General features: G+C 38.0%; 1 protein-coding gene across 1 annotated transcript in view; it reads right to left on the bottom strand.

Moving 5' to 3' along the window:
• Positions 1–19,010, bottom strand: part of DYNC2H1 (dynein cytoplasmic 2 heavy chain 1) — a 351,138-nt gene that overhangs the window by 39,580 nt on the left and 292,548 nt on the right. The window contains exons 87-88 of the mRNA XM_040460797.1: positions 9,316–9,425; positions 8,044–8,125 (exon numbers count right to left, since the gene is read on the bottom strand). Coding sequence (XP_040316731.1) covers positions 8,044–8,125; positions 9,316–9,425 — 192 coding nt within the window. The remainder of the gene's footprint in view (positions 1–8,043; positions 8,126–9,315; positions 9,426–19,010) is intronic.

The raw sequence follows: 19,010 nt of genomic DNA, 5'->3' as shown, positions 1-19,010 counted from the left end.
AACCAAAATACAACAACAACAACAACAACAACAACAAAACAACCCACATACACAAGGAGGCTACAAAGAACAAATTAAAAAACGATGTACAGACAAATGAAAATGGGAATACAATGCTTCAAAATCTTTGGGATATAGCAAAAATAGTTCTAAGAGTTAAATTTATAGTAATACAGGTGTATATCAAGAAATGAGAAAATGCACATAAATTATTTAAACCTACGATTAAAAATATTAAAAAGAACGGGGCATCTGGGTGGCTCAGTCAGTTAAGTGTCTGACTCTTGATTGCAGCTCAGGTTATAATCTCATGGTTTATGAGTTTGACACCCTAATCAGGCTCCATGCTCACAGTGCAGAGCCTGCTTGTGAATCTCTTTCCCCCTTTCACTGCCTCTCCCCCAATAGTGCTGTGTCTCTCTCTCTGTCTCTCTCTCTCTCTCCAAATAAATAAAATAAAATAAACTTTAAAAAAGCTTAAAAAGGAACAAAGCCCAGAGTTAGAAGTAATGACATAATAAAGGTGAGAGAGAAAACTGAAATAGAAAGCAAACAAACAAAAAACCCACAAAAACAAAACAAAACCCAAAAAAACAAACCACAATAGAAAAGACTAAACTAAGAGCTGGTTCTTTGAAAAAGATCAACAAAACCCATTAACCTATAGCCGGACTCTGGACTTTTTTTTTCTTAAAAAAAAAGAGAAGGCCCAAGCAAAATTAGAAATTAAAGAAAAATTGGGGTGGCTTAGTAGGTTTAGCATCCAACTTCAACTCTAATAATGGTCTCACAGTTCGTGAGTTCTAGCCTTGCGTCGGGCTCTGTACTGACAGGTCAGAGCCTGGAGCCTGCTTCAGGTTCTGTGTCTCCCTTTCTTTCTGTTCCTCCTACACTCACGCTCTGTCTCTCTCTTTCTCTCAAAAATGAATAAATGTTAAGAAGAAAAAAAAATTAAACAGAAATAAAAAGAAAAAAGAAATTAAGGAAAAATTAAAACAAAAATGAGGGAAATACAAAGAGTTATCATTTTACTATGAAAAATTGTACAGCAATAAACTGAAAAATCTAGAAAAAAATGGTAATTATTACAAACATAAAATCTTCCAAGACAGAAAAAAGAGGAAATCTGACCAGATGAATTGCTAGTAACAAAACCGAATTGGTAACCAAAAAATCTCCCAATTAACAGAAGTCCAGGACCAGACATCTTCACAGGTGAATTCTACCAAATATATAAAGAAGAATTAATATCTATCCTCTCAAATTACTCCAAAAGATAGGAAAGGAAGGAAAACTTCTAAATTCATTCTATGAGGCTAGTATTACTATGATACCAAAACCAGACAGAGACATTACAAAGACACAAGAAAAAGAATAAAGAATATTACAGACCAACATTCCTGATGAACATAGATGCACAAGTCCTCAACAAAATATTAGCAAACTGAATTGAAAAGACCATTCACCATGATCAAGTGGTATTCAACTCAGGGACCATGAAACCATAGAACCATGAAATCATCTCAACAGACGCAGAAAAAACATTTGACGAAGTAAAACATCCATTCCTGATAAAAACCCTCAACAAAGGGTTTAGGGGGAATATATCTCAACATAATACAGTCCAAATATGACAAAACCACAGCTAACATCATACTCAATCATGGAAAATGGAGAGCTTTTCCTCTAAGATCAGGAATAAGACAACAAAGTCCGCTCTTGCTACTTTTATTCAACATAGCATTGTAAGTGCTTGCCACAGCAATCAGCCAAGAAAAACAAACAAAAGGCATCCAAATTGGTTTAAAAAAAAAAAGTTAAACTGTCACTATTTGGAAACAACATGACACTATACACAGAAAGCCCTAAAGTCGGCACCAAAAAAAAAAATTAATAATAAAAATTTACAATAAATAAATGAATTTGGTGAGCCTGTAGAATATAAAATTATTCAGAAATTTGTTGCACTTCTATCCAATAATAATGAACTACCAGGAAAAAGAAAATAAGAAAACAATCCCATTTACAACTGTATCAAGAATAAAATTCCTAGGAAAAAAATGTAGCCAAGAGGGTGAAAGACTTGTATTCTGAAAATTATGATGATAATGAAAAAAACCGAATGTGCCACAAACAACTGGAAAGATATTCCATGTTCATGGATTCCAGGAATATTTTAAAATGTCCATATTACCTAAAAAAAATCTACAGAATGCACACAATCCCTATCAAATTACCAATCGTATTTTTCACAAAATCAGAACAAAGAATCTTAAAATCTGTATGGATCCACAAAAGACCCTAAATGGGTTGAGAAAGAACAAAGTTGGAGGTATCACAATCCCAGATTCCAAGATACACTACAAAGCTGTAGTTATCAGAACAGTATGGTACTGGCTCAAAAACAGACACACAAAACAATGGAACAGAATACAGAGTCCAGAAGGAAGCTCATTCTCTGGTAGTCAATTAATCCACGACAAAGGAGGTAATAATATACAAAGGGGCGGGGGGAGAGTCCCTTTAGTAATGGTGGTAGGAAAACTAGACAGCTACATGCAAAAGAATAAAACCGGACCACTTTCTTATAAGCCATACAGAAAAATAAACTCAGAGTGAATTAAAGACCTAAAAGTAAGACCTGAAACCATAAATCTCCTGAAAGAAAACACAGGCAGCAAATTTTTGGACATTGCCCTTAGCAACATTTTTCTGGATCTGTCTACTCAAACTAGGGAAACAAAAGCAAAAGTATACTATTGAGACATCAAGCTAAAATACTTTTCCACAGTGAAGGAAACTATCAACAAAATGAAAAGGCAATGTACTAAATGGGAAAAAATATTTGCAAATGATATTTCCAATAAGGGGATAATATTCAGAGTATATAAAGAACTTATAGAACTCAACACCAACACACACACACATACACACACCCACCAAAGAATCTGCCTAAAAAATGCCTAGAGGACCTGAAGAGACATTTCTTTAAAGAAGACATACAGATGGCCAATAAACAAATGAAGGAGGCTCTCCATCACCAATTATCAAGAAAATGCCAGTCAAAACCACAATGAGATATCACCTCATCCAAATCAGAATGGATAATGATAATAAAAAGTCATGAAATCATACATGTCAGTGAGCATGTGGAGGAAAGGGATCCCTTGTACACTGTTGGTGGGAATGCAAATGTTCCATCCACGATCAAAAACAGTATCAAGATTCCTCAAAATATGAGAACTAGAAATACCATACAACCCAATTACTCCTCTACTGCGTATTTACTCCCCCAAAACAAAAATGCTAATCCAAAAAGGTATAGGCACCTCTACATGTATTGCAGCATTATTTCCATGAGACAAGATATGGAAGCAACATAAATGTCCATCGATAGAAGGATGGAGAAAGATGTGGTGTATACACACACTGGAGTATTACTGAGCCATTAAATGTAACGAAATCTTGCCATTTGCGACAACATGGGTGGACCTAGAGAGTGTTATGTATGTTAAGTGAGATAAGGCAGACAGAGAAAGGGAAATACCGTATGAGTATACTTATAGGTGGACCCTAAAACACAAAACACACGAACAAACAAACAATAACAGAAACAGACACATAAATACAGATTACAAACTGGTGGTTGTCAGAGGGGAGGGGTGGGAGGATGGGTGAAACAGGTTAAGGGACTAAGAGGTACAAACTTCCAGTTATAAAACAAGTCATGGGGATGAAAAGGACAGCAGAGAGTATATAGTCAGTGAAGACTGCACTTTGTGTGGTGACAGATGGCAACGAGACTTACTGTGGCAAGCATTTAGTGTTGTATATAATTGTCAAAACACGATGACATATACCAGCAACTAATATACTGTATGTCAACTATCTTCAAATGAAAAAAAAAATTTAAAAAGGAAAGTCCTAAATCTTGAAAACTTTCAATAATCAGATTAATTGTACTATTCTCCTTCTTTGTTTGATTTATTTCATTTGTTCGAAATGTTTACTAAAAGAAAATATTAAAAATAATTAGGAAAACATTGAAGACCAGAAGGATTTTTAAATTTTCTCTAGGAAATTACCTTCCCTGTCTAGAGCTAATATCCAATTGTTAGCCACACCACAGGGGGCTACTGAGCACTTGAAACGTTCCTAGTCTGAAATGAGAGGTGCTATAAAAATACAGAATATTTACTGGATTTCAAGGACTTTGTACAAAGAAAGGACCAACTGCTCAAAAGGGTAATTTGTACCATTCACAATTTAAATATATTTATTATATGTTAAGGAAACAATATCACATACCTATATTAGGTTTAATAAAATGTATTAAAATTAATTTCATCTTGTTTTTTTTTTTTAATTTTTTTTTCAATGTTTTTTATTTATTTTTGGGACAGAGAGAGACAGAGCATGAACGGGGGAGGGGCAGAGAGAGAGGGAGACACAGAATCGGAAACAGGCTCCAGGCTCCGAGCCATCAGCCCAGAGCCTGACGCGGGGCTCGAACTCACGGACCGCGAGATCGTGACCTGGCTGAAGTTGGACGCTTAACCGACTGCGCCACCCAGGCGCCCCAATTTCATCTTGTTTTAATATAACTATTGGAAAATATAAAGTTAAAAAAAGGAAACAGAAAATCATATACACACACACACACACACACACACACACACACACACACATACATGGCTGGGGGGATATAGCTAAGGGAAGGAAAACACAGCTGTAGTGCAGAAAGAAGCATGAACAGGTTCCTTACAAGGTTGAAAGCTGGGGTTGGATAGATCAGGAGATGGAACTTAGTGCAGAATATCCCAGCACACAGATTTTGTCGGTATGGTATCAGTTAAAGCTCTCAAGTTTCATAGAACAGAGCCTTACTAACAGGGTATTTGGGCCAGTCCTAACCCAATATATTCAGTCAGCATGAGAAAACAGCATTAAGTTGGCAAAGCAAGTTAAGCAGTACAGTCAACTAAAATGACAAATCCTTTAAACTGGTGGAAATATTTAAGACATTCAAAGCCATTAATACTATGAGAATATCAAACCAATTTAAAACTTCTGGCTGCTTCTATCACTTAAGGAAAACCATTTTTGTGGAGCTAGCTTCATTTATTTATTTATTTTTAATGTTTATTTCTGAAAGAGAGAGACAAAGCACGAGCAGGGAAGGGAAAAGAGACAGGGAGACACAGAATCTGAAGCAGGCCCCAGGCTCGGAACTGTAGCACACAGCTCGATGTGGGGCTCAAACTCACAAACTGCAAGATCATGACCTGAGCCAAAGTTGGGACACCCAACTGGCTGAGCCCCTCAGACGCCCCTGTGGAGCTGGTTTAGACGACCTTATTAGTCTGCACACACAAAATCGTGCAGACACCCACACTCAGCACAGTGTTACCTTACACTCCCCTGTGTTTGGAAGAACAGTGTCCACTTGATAATAAGATGACCATCTAGGCATGGTTACATTAAGTGCTATTTGAAAAATGAAAACTATCTTAAATACATGTCTTAATCTGAATAGTTTAAGCGCTCTTTTGGTTGTTTCTGTTTTGTTTTTGTTTTTGTTTTTGTGGTAGATTTTCCACTGCTGGGCCAATCGAGTACAACCGCCACTCACACTCACTTGGGGGGGATGTGTCTAAGCTCCTAACCCCAATTCTGGCGAACAGGTCTCCTCGGGACACCTTAGCACCCAAACGTCTCATTCCTTCCTTCTTTTCACTTCTATTTCTCCATAAGCTCCACGAAGGAGGGGATCGGTACCTGGGCAGCCCCCGCCCAGCAGGAAGCAGCTGAAGTCAAGTGGCAGCCCTGCGTGGCTCCCTGCCTCCACCGGGTCCCAAAGCAACAGGAGCTCTCAAACACAATTCAGATCCAAAGTTCTCCAAGTGAACTAATCGCCTTAAAAATACGATTTAAAAACCCTCCTGTTTTCAGAGATCCTCACAATAAATGTTTCAAGGAAGTTATTATTTAAATCCATTGATAAACGAGACAACAAGGACTCAGATTACTCCATTAAAATTGCTTAAAGGCACACGACTCTTTTTGGAAAACTAAGATTACAATCTTGTTTCACTAACTATCAGCCTTTTCCCCCCAACCTACAAGGCATAATGTAGAAGCCTGGTGCTTTCTGGTTATAGAATATTTTATTCCCATTTTGTAAGAACAGAGGCAACACAGTTATGGAAATATTAACATGCTCTGACTCAGAGTATAACTCACTTCCTTGCTTTTATACCGCTGTATATCTGAACAGTGATGTCACACACTATATGTGTGCCTCACAGCTGCCAGAGACCATGCAGCCTGGTCCAGTGAGTGGCTCCTGGATTCTACGTGTTCCCCGCCCCCCCCCCCCACTTTCCTTAACAGCCAGGCAAAGGTGTATGACCACCAGCAACACAGGCTAGGGGCGAAGGTTCAAATAAAATGCAATGGTAGGAAAGAAAACCCTTCTAATTTCCTCAGCTTAAAGGGAGAATTTTATAGCAATCTGTGGAGAGTCAGAAGAGAAGGGTCTACCTTATCGTGAGCGATCAGAGTTCTGGCACGGGTACAACAGCCTTCCAGCTGTGGCTACACCTCCTGCAGCCCAGCCACTCGCCCCTGCGCCCCCAACCACCAGTTCCACAGGGCTTAACTGTGGACCCTTTAGGCCACGGCAACAGCTTCACGTATTTGGGCTACAACAAAACCAGAAAACATCACTACTCTCGTGGGACTATGGTCCAGTGGAGTCAGACAGACAGCAGATAACAAACATAAATAAATTCTATAGTATGTTATCAAGTAGTAGTGAGATGAAAAGAAAACTGCTAAATTGGGAACCACAACAATGAAAACAGGACCTACAAAAAGCCAGTGGCCTAAGGTTGACTAAGTCCAAGAACTGTATTCTTGGGTTTAATTTATTTAAAAACTCAATCGGGGGCACCTGGGTGGCGCAGTCGGTTAAGCGTCTGACTCTTGGTTTCAGCTCAGGTCATGATCTCATGGTTTATGAGTACAAGCCCTGCATCGGGCTCTGTGATGACAGCATGGAGCCTGCCTGGGACTGACTGACTCTCTCTCTCTCTGCCTTTCACTGCACTCTCTCTCTCAAAATAAACAAATAAACTTTTTAAAAATGAAGAGGAAAAAAAAGAAAAACTGAATTACATGTGCCGCACTAGGACAGATCCTGGGGACTTACAGTGGGAAGCGCTGGTGTGTCCTAAGGCGGGACCAGGGGGGATGCGTATCCTAAGGGTGGATGGAGGGGGGAAACACGTGTCCTAAGGTGGGACTGGGGGTGGGGGTGGGGAACACGTGTCCTAAGACAGGACCAGGGGGCACATGTGGAGAGCAACCAGAGGCCACACGTGACCGTCAGCAGCAGCAGTGTGTAGACGGGGTGCAGGGCTGGGCCAGGAGAGGTTGGCTAGGACACATGGCTGGTGTGGAGGGAGGCGGGAGGAGCTTGGAGAGGGCCCCCTGCAGACTTTTAACCAGTTCTGTTACGAACATTCAAATGATTGCCTACTGTTGCACCCTCATTACAATAAAAGTAATGGAGTTTTCACAGGAGAGCGACCAGGGAACGTTTATGCTGCAAAAGACGGCTTAACTTTCCTTTAACATGGACGGCCTGGACTGACACTGTGCTATCAGACTGTAAAGTCCTGGAGGATAGGACCAGTCTGTTTGTCATTACAATATTTTACACGTGCTTTATTGTAGAGTTAATCCTTACTGGATTGAATTCTAGAGCGGGAAGCCCAACAGAAGTTGAAGATTTTTATCATTCTGTACCAAAAGTTACATTTCCAAATATGTTGTGTCCCTAAGATTCCTATTTTTGCATTAGAAAAGACTGTTTTGTACAAGTTGTTTCATCCTGAATCTTAACTTGGATTTTTCACATAGGAAATACAATCTACTTCTGCTGACCTTGTACTAAAGAGAGCAATGAGTTTGAGACTGGAGTCACACTTGGTAATACTAGTTTTAGACCCAGATAAACATCAAAAATTAATAAAATACCTTAATCTGCAGCTTTGCTTCTTGCAGTCGGCCTTTCCACGAAGCTACAAATTTCAGGCTATCTACAGAACAGCCCATCGCCCTGGAAAAGTAAAGCGTCAAATGTCAGCAAAAATAATCCTCAACAATTAAACTACCAAGAGTAACGGAAAACAGATAATTCCCTATTTATCTGTAACTGAAATATTCACAATGTGCAAGTAATCAGAGCTCTTAAACGATGCACAGTATCTTAGGCTTCCTACTAAGTTTGTCAAGTTAACCGGTAACGTCAGTCTCCTCTTCAAGGCAGCACAAGTCCCTTAAGCATTCGGCCTTTCGTTTTTATTCTACCGTCTCCGTTTGACCGTGACCCTGAAATGCAGGCCCGTGGTAAGTGTCTCATAAATGCTTATCAGTTGAGCTGAAATGTTGGTATTTATACCACGATCCTAAACGCACTACAAATTGAAATCCCCCAAGTCTGTAAACAACAACTAAATTTGGTTCAGTTTATTTTTCCACCGTGCAGCTCTTTAATTACATTCTAATTTATTGAAAAAAAAAATCAGTGTATACAGGACACAATCATCCAAGTGTGTTTTAAAAAAGAGCTCGAGGGGTGCCTGGGTGGCGCAGTCGGTTAAGCGTCCGACTTCAGCCAGGTCACGATCTCGCGGTCCGTGAATTCGAGCCCCGCGTCAGGCTCTGGGCTGATGGCTCGGAGCCTGGAGCCTGTTTCCGATTCTGTGTCTCCCTCTCTCTCTGCCCCTCCCCCGTTCATGCCCGGTCTCTCTCTGTCCCAAAAAAAATAAATAAACGTTGAAAAAAAAAAAATTAAAAAAAAAAAAAAGAGCTCGATCTTAACTACCAAATCCTGCCCCCCACCAAGAAGCCTGGTCAGCAACGTCCAACAGAATTTTCTGCAGAAATAAAAACATCTTCATGCAGCGCAAAGTGGTAGCCACTGTGCAACCGGATGTGGCTGGCGTGAGTGAGAAATTACATTTTTACTTTTACTTCGTGTTGACCCCTTTAACTATACATGGCTCCATAGCACCTCCACCAGTCCTATCAGACAAGGCATGTCCGGATCAATCAGCAACATTTAAAAACCAAATTTCACCTGTTTCAATTCTAATAAAAAGCATCGTCATTAAAAGCACTGCTTTTTAAACTCAAAGTTAACTGTGTTAAGAAATGTCAAGTATTAGGAAATAACACGACTCCCTTAATTCAATAGTCGGTTTACTTCTTGACAAGGAAGGACAGTAAGCGGAGACCTTCACTTACCGTGCAGTTTCCTGGCGAAGAGCGTTGAGAAACGTGTCTGGGTGGAACAGTTCTGACAGGTCAAGTGTATGAGAGAGAAGAGCCTGTTTCTCGGCTCTCTCTACCCAGCTCTAGAGGGGAAAAAAGAAGACAGAAACCCATTTAAAAACTCTGTAAACTTGAAAGACAAACTATTAAAGAACTCTTATGCAAAAGTAACATTTAATAAGACAATTATGCCGTTTCAAATTGCTTTGAAATAGAGTCTGGAAAAAAAAGAGATTTCTACTTTACACTGTGAAGTCGACTGTACTCTTTTTGACATATTTATCCATCATAAAAAAAGCTTCCTTGCACAACCTTCTGCTGCTAAAAATCCACTCAAAATAAAATGTCTAAAAGATGAAAAATAACATAACACACAGCATGTGAGTGTGGGCTGGCGCCTCGCCTGGTCCTGGGCGGTCACCCCCAGTACGCTCAGCTGACCAACGGAGCACTGGGTGTGCAGCTGGAATCCTCAGGGCCTCCAAGTCCTGGAAATGCGACTCAGCTGGGGTCCAGTTCCAGATCTCAGTGTAAATTTGCCCCCTCACTGAATCAAGCGTTAGAGAGGAGGGTAATGTCCAAGAAGAAAGGATTCTGTGTTAAAAGGTGTTTTTGAACAGACTTTTCTTCTTATCTGGCATTTTATAAATCCATTTATACTCCATTTGATGAAACACACATCACCATCAAGTATATGAGTACAATAAAAAATTACCATTTGGAACAAATAACAAAAACAACAAAGTCTTGTGCAACACTTACTATGTGCTTTCCTTGTATTAACTCATTTTATGCTCACGACAGCACTGGACGTTAGTGTGGTACTCGTTTTATAGTCAAGTGAGGAAACGGAGCTAGAGGAAATAAATTCGGGAGCCTTAAGTGATTTGTTTCTCTGCAATACCCCTGGCAGGTGCTCAGGTGACTTTAGAGGAGGATACCTTCCTGGTAACGTCTCAGTTGGTCTGTCATCTCAGCTTGTGCACAGAAATGGTACCAGGGTAACGTTGTGGGTACAAACTTGCAGAAACGTCATTTACTCAGTAATCCATTTTGTATGATTTATAAACAGTCTAGGGAAAACTGTATTTATTTAATTTATAACTGTACAGAAAAGCTGTGTTTCATGCACTGTAATACCCTGCATTTACACCTGTCAGCCAGGTGTAGAACAGGAGAAACTAAACTCTCCAAACCTACTGTTTGCATTAACATCTTAACGCACTTGACTAGTCCTTCTACTCCACAGCAAAAATGTTCCTATGTCCCTACTGTCAGTTGAAAATATGCTTATTTAAAAAGCAGAAACAACTTAAAAGAGAGCCCTTTAACAGACTACAATGATTTCCTCTTGGATATTATCCTTTAAAACAGTAACACTTCATATAGTACCTATTTTCAATCAAGTACATTTAAATTATTCATTGTTTATTTTGTTTACCCCATATGAAATGTTTTTATTATCTCTGCCTTCTATTTTCATTAGCTGAACACAGCTAACAAATTATGCTTGTGTGATCTTTTGTTATAAGTAATATTTAAAGCATACATATTTCAAATTAATACTATCATTCAATTAATTTCTTAAAATTAAATTTTAATTCAAAAATTTCAGAAGAGTTCTTGCCAGTAACAGATGCACATATGTTCAAATTAATTAAAAATTAGAGTGTGGCTGATAATCAGATTTTTACTTCAAGTCTGAATTAATAAAATAGCAAAAACAGGAAAAGCCTCTATAGTACAAATGTTTTTATTCGCCCGTTAAGTGGCAGTGGGGGATCTTTTTGGTCTGTTAATCTTAAAGGTAGACTAAAGGAAAGGCATATTTGGTAAGATAAAGTTTAAATAACAAAGATTCTTTTAATATGTATACTGTCTTTGAAGAGCAAACTTCACAGTAAAGGACACAGTGAAAGACATTTGAAAGATTACACTGAAACCTGCACATGGATGTTTACAGCAGCTTTATTCCTAACTGTCGACACTGGGAAGCATCCAAGGTGTACTTCAGCAGGCGGATGGAGGAATAAAGCATGGAGCATTAGACAACAGAATATGACTCAGCACTAAACAGCAAGGAGCTATCAAGCCATGGAAAGACATGGGGAATCTTAAATGCAAAGGACTCAGTTAAAGAAGCCAATCAGAAAAGGTGACATTAGTATATGATTCCAATAACATAACCACCTTCTGGAAAAAGTCAAACTATGGAGACAATAAAAAGGGCAGTGGTTAGCCGGGGTAGGGGAGGAGAGGATGAACAGGCGAGGATAGGGAATTTGCAGGACAGTGAAAACAGTCTGTAAGGTGCAGTAATGATGAGTATGTATCATTATGTATCTGTCCAATCCCATAGACTGAAAATACCAACGGCAAATCTGAAGGTAAACTGTGGACACTGGGTGATTATAATGCGTTGATGTGGGTTCATCGTCTGTTAAAAAAAAAAAAACAACAACCCCAAAAGTTCCCCTCTGGTGAGTGATGTTGATAATGGGAGGCTATTCATGTGTGGTAGCATGGGGTATATGGGAAATGTCTGCACCGTTCCCTCAATTTTCTCATAAACCTAAAACATCTAAAACAGTAAAGGCTGCTTTATGTATTTATGTATGCATGTAATTTTGAGAGAGAGTGTGCATGCTCACCTACCTGAGTGGGGGAGGAGCAAAGGGAGAGGGAGAGAGAGAATCCCAAGCAGGCTCCATGCCCAGTGTGGAGCCCAACATGGGGCTCATTCTCACCACCATGAGCTCATGACTGAGCCAAAATCAAGAGTCAGACACTTAACCACTTGAGCCTCCCAGGTGCCCCAGTAAAGGCTATTTTAAAAACATTTAAACTTGGGGCGCCTAGGTGGCTCAGTCGGTTGAGCATCTGACTTTAGTTCAGGTCATGATCTCACAGCTCTGAGTTCGAGCCCTGCGTCGGGCTCTGTGCCGACAGCTCGGAGCCTGGAGCCTGCTTCGGATTCTGTGTCTCCCTGTCTCTCTGCCCCTAACCCACTCACATTCTATCTCTGTCTCTCTCAAAAATAAACAAACATTAAAAAAAATTTAAAGAAAGCATTTAAACTCATTTTTAAGAATAGAAATAAAGACACAAGTATAATAATCTTTAATGAGCAGCAATATGCACATATGGATTGGGCTTTCAACAAAGTTGTAGGTGTATTAGTTGAAAAATATTTCTCAGTAAGTGTTTTTCTTTCCCCTTGGCTATTAGCCACTTTCTTTTTAAAGGATTAAATCTGAGAATGAATGAAACATCTGGGTCTCTATGATTATGAAACTGTTTACCTCTAATTCTTCAAATGATCTATAATAAATGTAATTACGGAGATACGCAAATAAAGGGTTGGGTGAGTTTTTGAACACTGTGTGTGTACACACACACACACACACACACACTTAGAATTACAGGCAGTATAACTTCGAAACTGGAATGATCCACAGAGATCATCTAGTACAGTTCCCTTATTAGCACACAAATATAATGATGTTTTCCTAAGCAATATAGGACAGTTTTAAAATAATGCAATATTTGGGATGCCTGCGTGGCTCAGTGAGTTGAGTGGCTGACTGCAGCTCAGGTCATGATGTTATGGTTCATGGGTTCAAGCCCCGCATCGGGCTCTGTGTTGAAAGCTCAGAGCCTAGAGCCTGCTTCACATTCTGTGTCTCCCTCTCTCTCCGCCCTTCGCCCTCTTGCACCCTGTGTCTGTCTCTCAAAAGTAAAATAAATAGGGGCGCCTGGGTGGCGCAATCAGTTACGCGTCCGACTTCAGCCAGGTCACGATCTCGCGGTCCGTGAGTTTGAGCCCCGCGTCAGGCTCTGGGCTGACGGCTCGGAGCCTGGAGCCTGTTTCCGATTCTGTGTCTCCCTCTCTCTCTGCCCCTCCCCCGTTCATGCTCTGTCTCTCTCTGTCCCAAAAATAAATAAACGTTGGAAAAAAAAAAATTAAAAAAAAAAAGTAAAATAAATAAACGTTAAAATAAAATAAATAAAATAAAATAAAATAAAATACTGCAATATTTTATCAAAAAATATGCTAGTGATGGAAGCAGAACTTATGAATTCAAATGACATTCATTCACTCATTTAGAAGCATTTACTGAAAGCAAGGAGCCTATTATCTTGTTAGAGGAGATAAAACATGCACAAATGACTAATAAAAAGTATTAAGTGGAGACAGTCCAAGAAGATGCTGAATTTACCTCCTCCCACAGACACACAAAATCTGCATGCACCTATAGAGTAATTCCTCCTGGAGAAGAGCTGAGGACCAAATGAAAAGCTTCTGTACAATAAACAAAAAAGAGACTTATAGAGAAGGGCAGAAGACATGTGAAACAAGATAATGATGGAACCTCATTCCCAATGTGAAGACTGGCAGTGTTGGGAGATATCACTGAGGGGGCCTGCCCTCACAAGTGCCAACCCTGGGACAGAGCAACAAAACAGCGGTTTAAAGGGCACATAGACTAATACGGAAAGAAGACATTCTCAACATAATAAAGGCCATATATGGCAGACCCAGAGCTCACATCATACTCAATGGTGAAAAGCTGAAAGCATGTCCTCTAAGATCACAGATAAAACAAGATTGTCCACTCTCCCCACGTTAATGTGACACAGTGCTAGAAGTCCCAGCCACAGCAATTAGGCAAGAAAATGAAATAAAAGGTATCTGAATTGGAATGGAAGACTTAAAACTGTCACTATTTGCAGATGACATGATGCTATATATAAAAAACCCTAAAGATGCCACCAAAAAACTATCAGAACTATAAATGAATTAAGAAAAGTCACAGGATGCAAAACTAAGAAACCCAGAAATTTGTTGCATTTTTATACTTAATAATTAATTCCAAGAGGAGTTAAGAAAATAATCCCATTTATAATTATATCTAAAAGAAAGAAATACCTAAGAATAAATTTAACCAAGGAGGTAATACACCTGTACTCTGAAAATTGAGATATTTGATGACACAAACTACTGAAAACACAAATAAATGGAAAGATATGCCATGTTCATGGATTAGAAGAATACTGTTAAAAATGTTTGTGCCACCCAGGGGCACCTGGGTGGCTCAGTCAGTTAAGCGTCCGACTTCGGCTCAGGTCATGATCTCACAGCTTGTGAGTTCGAGACTCACATCTGACTCTGTGTTGACAGCACAAAGCCTGGAGTTTGCTTCAGATTCTGTGTCTGTCTGTCTGTCTGTCTGTTTCTCTCTCTCTGCCCCTCCCCAACTTGCGCTCTCTTTCTCTCTCTCTCTCAAAAATAAATAAAAACATTAAAAAAATGTTTTAATTAAAAATAACGTCTGTGCTACCCAAAGCTATCTACAGATTCAATCCCTATCAAATACCAATAGTATTTTTCACAGAACTATAACAAAGAATCCTAAAATTTGTATAGAACCATCAAAGACACCAAACAGCTAAAGCAATCTTGAGAAAAAAGAAAAAAGCTGGAGTTATCACAATCCCACACTTCAAGATATACTCCAGAGCTGTACTAATTAAAGCAGTATGGTACTGGTACAAAAATAAACACACTGATCAATGGAACAGAATAGAGAGCCCAGTAATAAACACATGTTTCTATAGTCAATTAATGGACAAGGAGGCAAGAATATACAATGTGGAAAACACAGTCTCCTCAAGAAATGGTGCTGGGGAAACTGGACGGGTACATCCAAAGAATAAAACTGCACCACTTTCTCATACCATATATGAAAATAAATTAGTAATGGATTAAAGATTTGAATTTAAGACCTGAAACCATAAAACTCCTAGAAGAAAACAGGTAGAAAGCTCTTAGCAATGTTTTTTTTTGCAACAGTCACCTCAGGCAAAGTCAACAAAAGCTAAAATAAAGAAGTAAAATTCCATCAAATTAAAAAGTCTTAGCAGAGTGAAGGAAACCATGAACAAAACGAAACATCAACCTACCTAATGGGAGATTTATACAAATCACACATTTCATAAAGGGTTAATCTTCAAAATACATAAAAAATTACATAAATTAATACAAAAAACATTAAAAAAACAAGCAGAGGACTTAGACATTTTTTTTTTCTAAAGAAGACATACAAATGGCCAACAGACATGTGAAAAGATGCTCAGCATCCCTCACCATCAGGGAAAACCACCATAAGCTATCACCTCATACCAGTCAGACTAATATCAAAAGGACAACAAGTAACAAGTCCTGGAAAGAATGTGGAGAAAATGAAACACTCACGCACCATTTCTGGGAATGTAAACTGCTACCATCATTATGGAAAACAGTATGGAGGTTCTTCAAAAAATTAAAAATAGAAATACCATACAATGCAGCAATTCCATCTCTAGATATATGCTCCAAGAAACTGAAAACACCAATTTGAAGAGATATATTCACCACTGCTGCCCTATTTGTAACAGCCAAGATGTTGAAGCAGTCTGAGTGTCCTTCAACAGATAAGTGGATAAAGAAGACTGGATATATATACAATGGCCTATGACTCAGCCAACAGAAAAGAACGAAATCTCACCATTTGCAAAAACAATGGTGGACCTAGAAGGTATGGTAAACAAATCAGACAGAGAAAGAGAAAGACAAATACAGTACAATCTCACTTATATGTGGAATCTAAAAAACAAAACAAACAAGAGAAAACAGGAACAGACTTACAGATATAGGAAAGAAACCTCTGGTTACGACAGCAGGAAGTTAATGGTGGGCCAGGCAAAATAGAGAAAGACATTTAAGAGGTACATGCTTAAAGTCATGAAATAAACAACTCATGGGTATGTATTGTACAGCACAGGGAATACAGTCAATAATATTGTAATAACTTTGTAATATGACACATTGTTAACTAGACTTATGGGGATCATTATTAAATGAATAGTCATGTTTGAATATTTTGTGTAATGTCTAAAATGTACACAGTCATGTAATGTTCTGTACATCTCTGTGACGTACATCACTATGACATACATGTAGAACCAGCAGGATGTTCTATGTCAATTATAATTCAATTAAATAAAAAGGGTATTATGTGGAAAGCCACAAAAGAAACGAATAATGTCTTATGAGAGTTCTACTCCTCTATGAACCAGTATAGAATTTTGAAGGAAAAATTTTTTCCCTTAAAAATTTTGTATCTAGGGGTGCCTGGGTGGCTCAGTCGGTTAAGCGGCCGACTTCGGCTCAGGTCATGATCTCACGGTCCGTGAGTTTGAGCCCCGCGTCGGGCTCTGTGCTGACAGCTCAGAGCCTGGAGCCTGTTTCAGATTCTGTGTCTCCCTCTCTCTGACCCTCCCCCGTCCATGCTCTGTCTCTCTCTGTCTCAAAAATAAATAAACGTTGAAAAAAAAAATTTAAAAAAAAATTTTGTATCTAGTTAACTTACATTTCATTTGTTAATACAACTAAGTATCACAACTAAGCCTATATATATGCAGGCTAGAGTTCAGAAAATAAATACACCACAATTGTATCTGTTCTTTCAAACATTACTCAAAAATATTCTTTAATTGTTTTAAATATTTAGTCAAAACTAAGATTTTTAAGGATGTATAAATCAGAGGCTAAAGCTATTGGTTATCAGTAATGAAATCAGTTACATATAGAATTAAATCTATATGATTTCTATAACAAATTAAATCCCCATATAAACTTTTTGAGGTGACTTCAAAGGGCAAAAAAACCCCCCCAAAAAAACCAAAAAAACAAAAATACCACTTCAAGTGTTCATACACACTTATGAAATATATCATGTATCCATACAAAAAAAATTGAACTTCCATCTCTGATCAAAATGAGATGAAAATGTAAGAATTTAGTATTTTATAAAGGTAGCATCAGAGATCACTGGGGAATGGAAAAAATATTCAATTGATATTGTTGGCGAGAAATGGTTTAGTGCTTGAGAAAAGTTAAGTCTTTAATTCACTTTGCAACCTAAAATTACACCCCTTAGCATTCAGGGTAGATTATTATTCCACAGATTAATGGGAAAAAAAAAGAAAACCAACTTAAGATGAGGAAGTAAAGATGATGTATCTATTATGGGGGACTTTTTTTTTTTTTTTTTTTTTTTTTAAAGAGAGGTGCCTGGTGGCTCAGTTGGTTAAGGGTCTGACTTCAGCTCAGGTCATGATCTCACAGTTGGTGAATTTGAGTTCTGCATCAGGCTCTGTGCTGACAGCTCAGAGGCTGGACCCTGCTTCAGATTCTGTGTCTCCCTCACTCTCTCTCTCTCTCTTTGCCCCTCCCCCAGTCATGTTCTGTCTCTTTCTCTCTCAAAAATAAATAAAAACATTTAAAAAATATAAATAAGAAAAAACTTAAGTTACAGTACATACTATTTTGAATATATAAAAATATCATAAAGTAAAAAGCACTGAAAGTAAATTTGGAAATATGTTTTCACATATATGAAAATAAATTAGTAACAATCATAGACTGTTTACACTTATTGAAACATGAAAGGTAAGATTATCTTTAATCTTACATAAATTCTAAAACTAAGATAATATTTTAGTCCAAAAGAATAGCAGAATAAGAAATGATAATGCTCAAAGTTTGGTAGTATGAAATGTGGACAGAATTTTAGTAGGAATGTATACTGATACAGTATTTCTATAAAGAAACGATGAAATGTGCCAGACCTTCAAAAATATGCAAGGTGGTTTACTTGGTGATTCCTTTTCTCAGAATGCTAATTAAAGAAACAATGAAGAGGGGCACCTGGGTGGCTAGTCAGTTAAGCATCTGACTCTTGATTTCAGCTCAGGTCATGATCACATGGTCAGTGGGTTCAAACCGTGTGTCGGGCTCTGTGCTGGCAGCGTGGAGCCAGTGTGGGATTCTCTCTCACTCTCTGTCACTCACCCACTTTCTCTCTCTCTTTCTCAAAGTAAATAAATAAACTTAAAAAAAAACAAAGAAGAGACTATTATACATAGCTTGCTAATTTAAAATTACTTGTAATATTAAGAAATTGTAAGGGTAATAAATGTAATAAAAATTAGAAATTCAAATGTGGTAAATCAATACATTAAAAATTACAATACAACAAAAAATTAGAAATTCAAATGTGGTAAATCAATACAATAAAAATTACATAGCAATAAAAACTGGTATTTGAAAAATATTTAATGACACTACAAATATTCATGACCTAATGTATTCATCAGAATGTAAAAACAGATACACAGTATGAACCTAATTATGTGAAAACATTTAAGTATGTAAAAAATACTGAAAAAAGTATATGAAAATATATCATTTTAGCTAGGCCTGGCCAATAGCCTATTAACAAATATATTTTTTTTTATCAATAAAAGCAATTAGTATAAAAAGAAACGCATTAATAAACTGATGTCACTTTATTTTGTTTTAAGGTACCGTTTTCTTGGAAAAAGTGTTTAAGGTAAATAAATATTTTAGGCAATCACAAGAATGTACAATGGGGAAAGACACCTATTCAATACAAGGCATTGGGAAACCGGACAGCTACATGTAAAAGAATGAAACTGGACCACTTTCTTATACCAAACACAAAAATAAACTCAAAATGGATTAAAGCCCTATATGTGACACAGAAAACCACCAAATATCCTATAGAGAGCATAGACAGTCATTTCTCTGACATTGCCATAGC

Source organism: Herpailurus yagouaroundi, unplaced genomic scaffold (assembly GCF_014898765.1).
Source record: "Herpailurus yagouaroundi ecotype Mexico unplaced genomic scaffold, PumYag 251, whole genome shotgun sequence".
NCBI lineage: Eukaryota > Metazoa > Chordata > Mammalia > Carnivora > Felidae > Herpailurus > Herpailurus yagouaroundi.
Note: the sequence above shows the minus strand (reverse complement) of the source record. Positions and strands in the feature narration are given on the sequence as shown.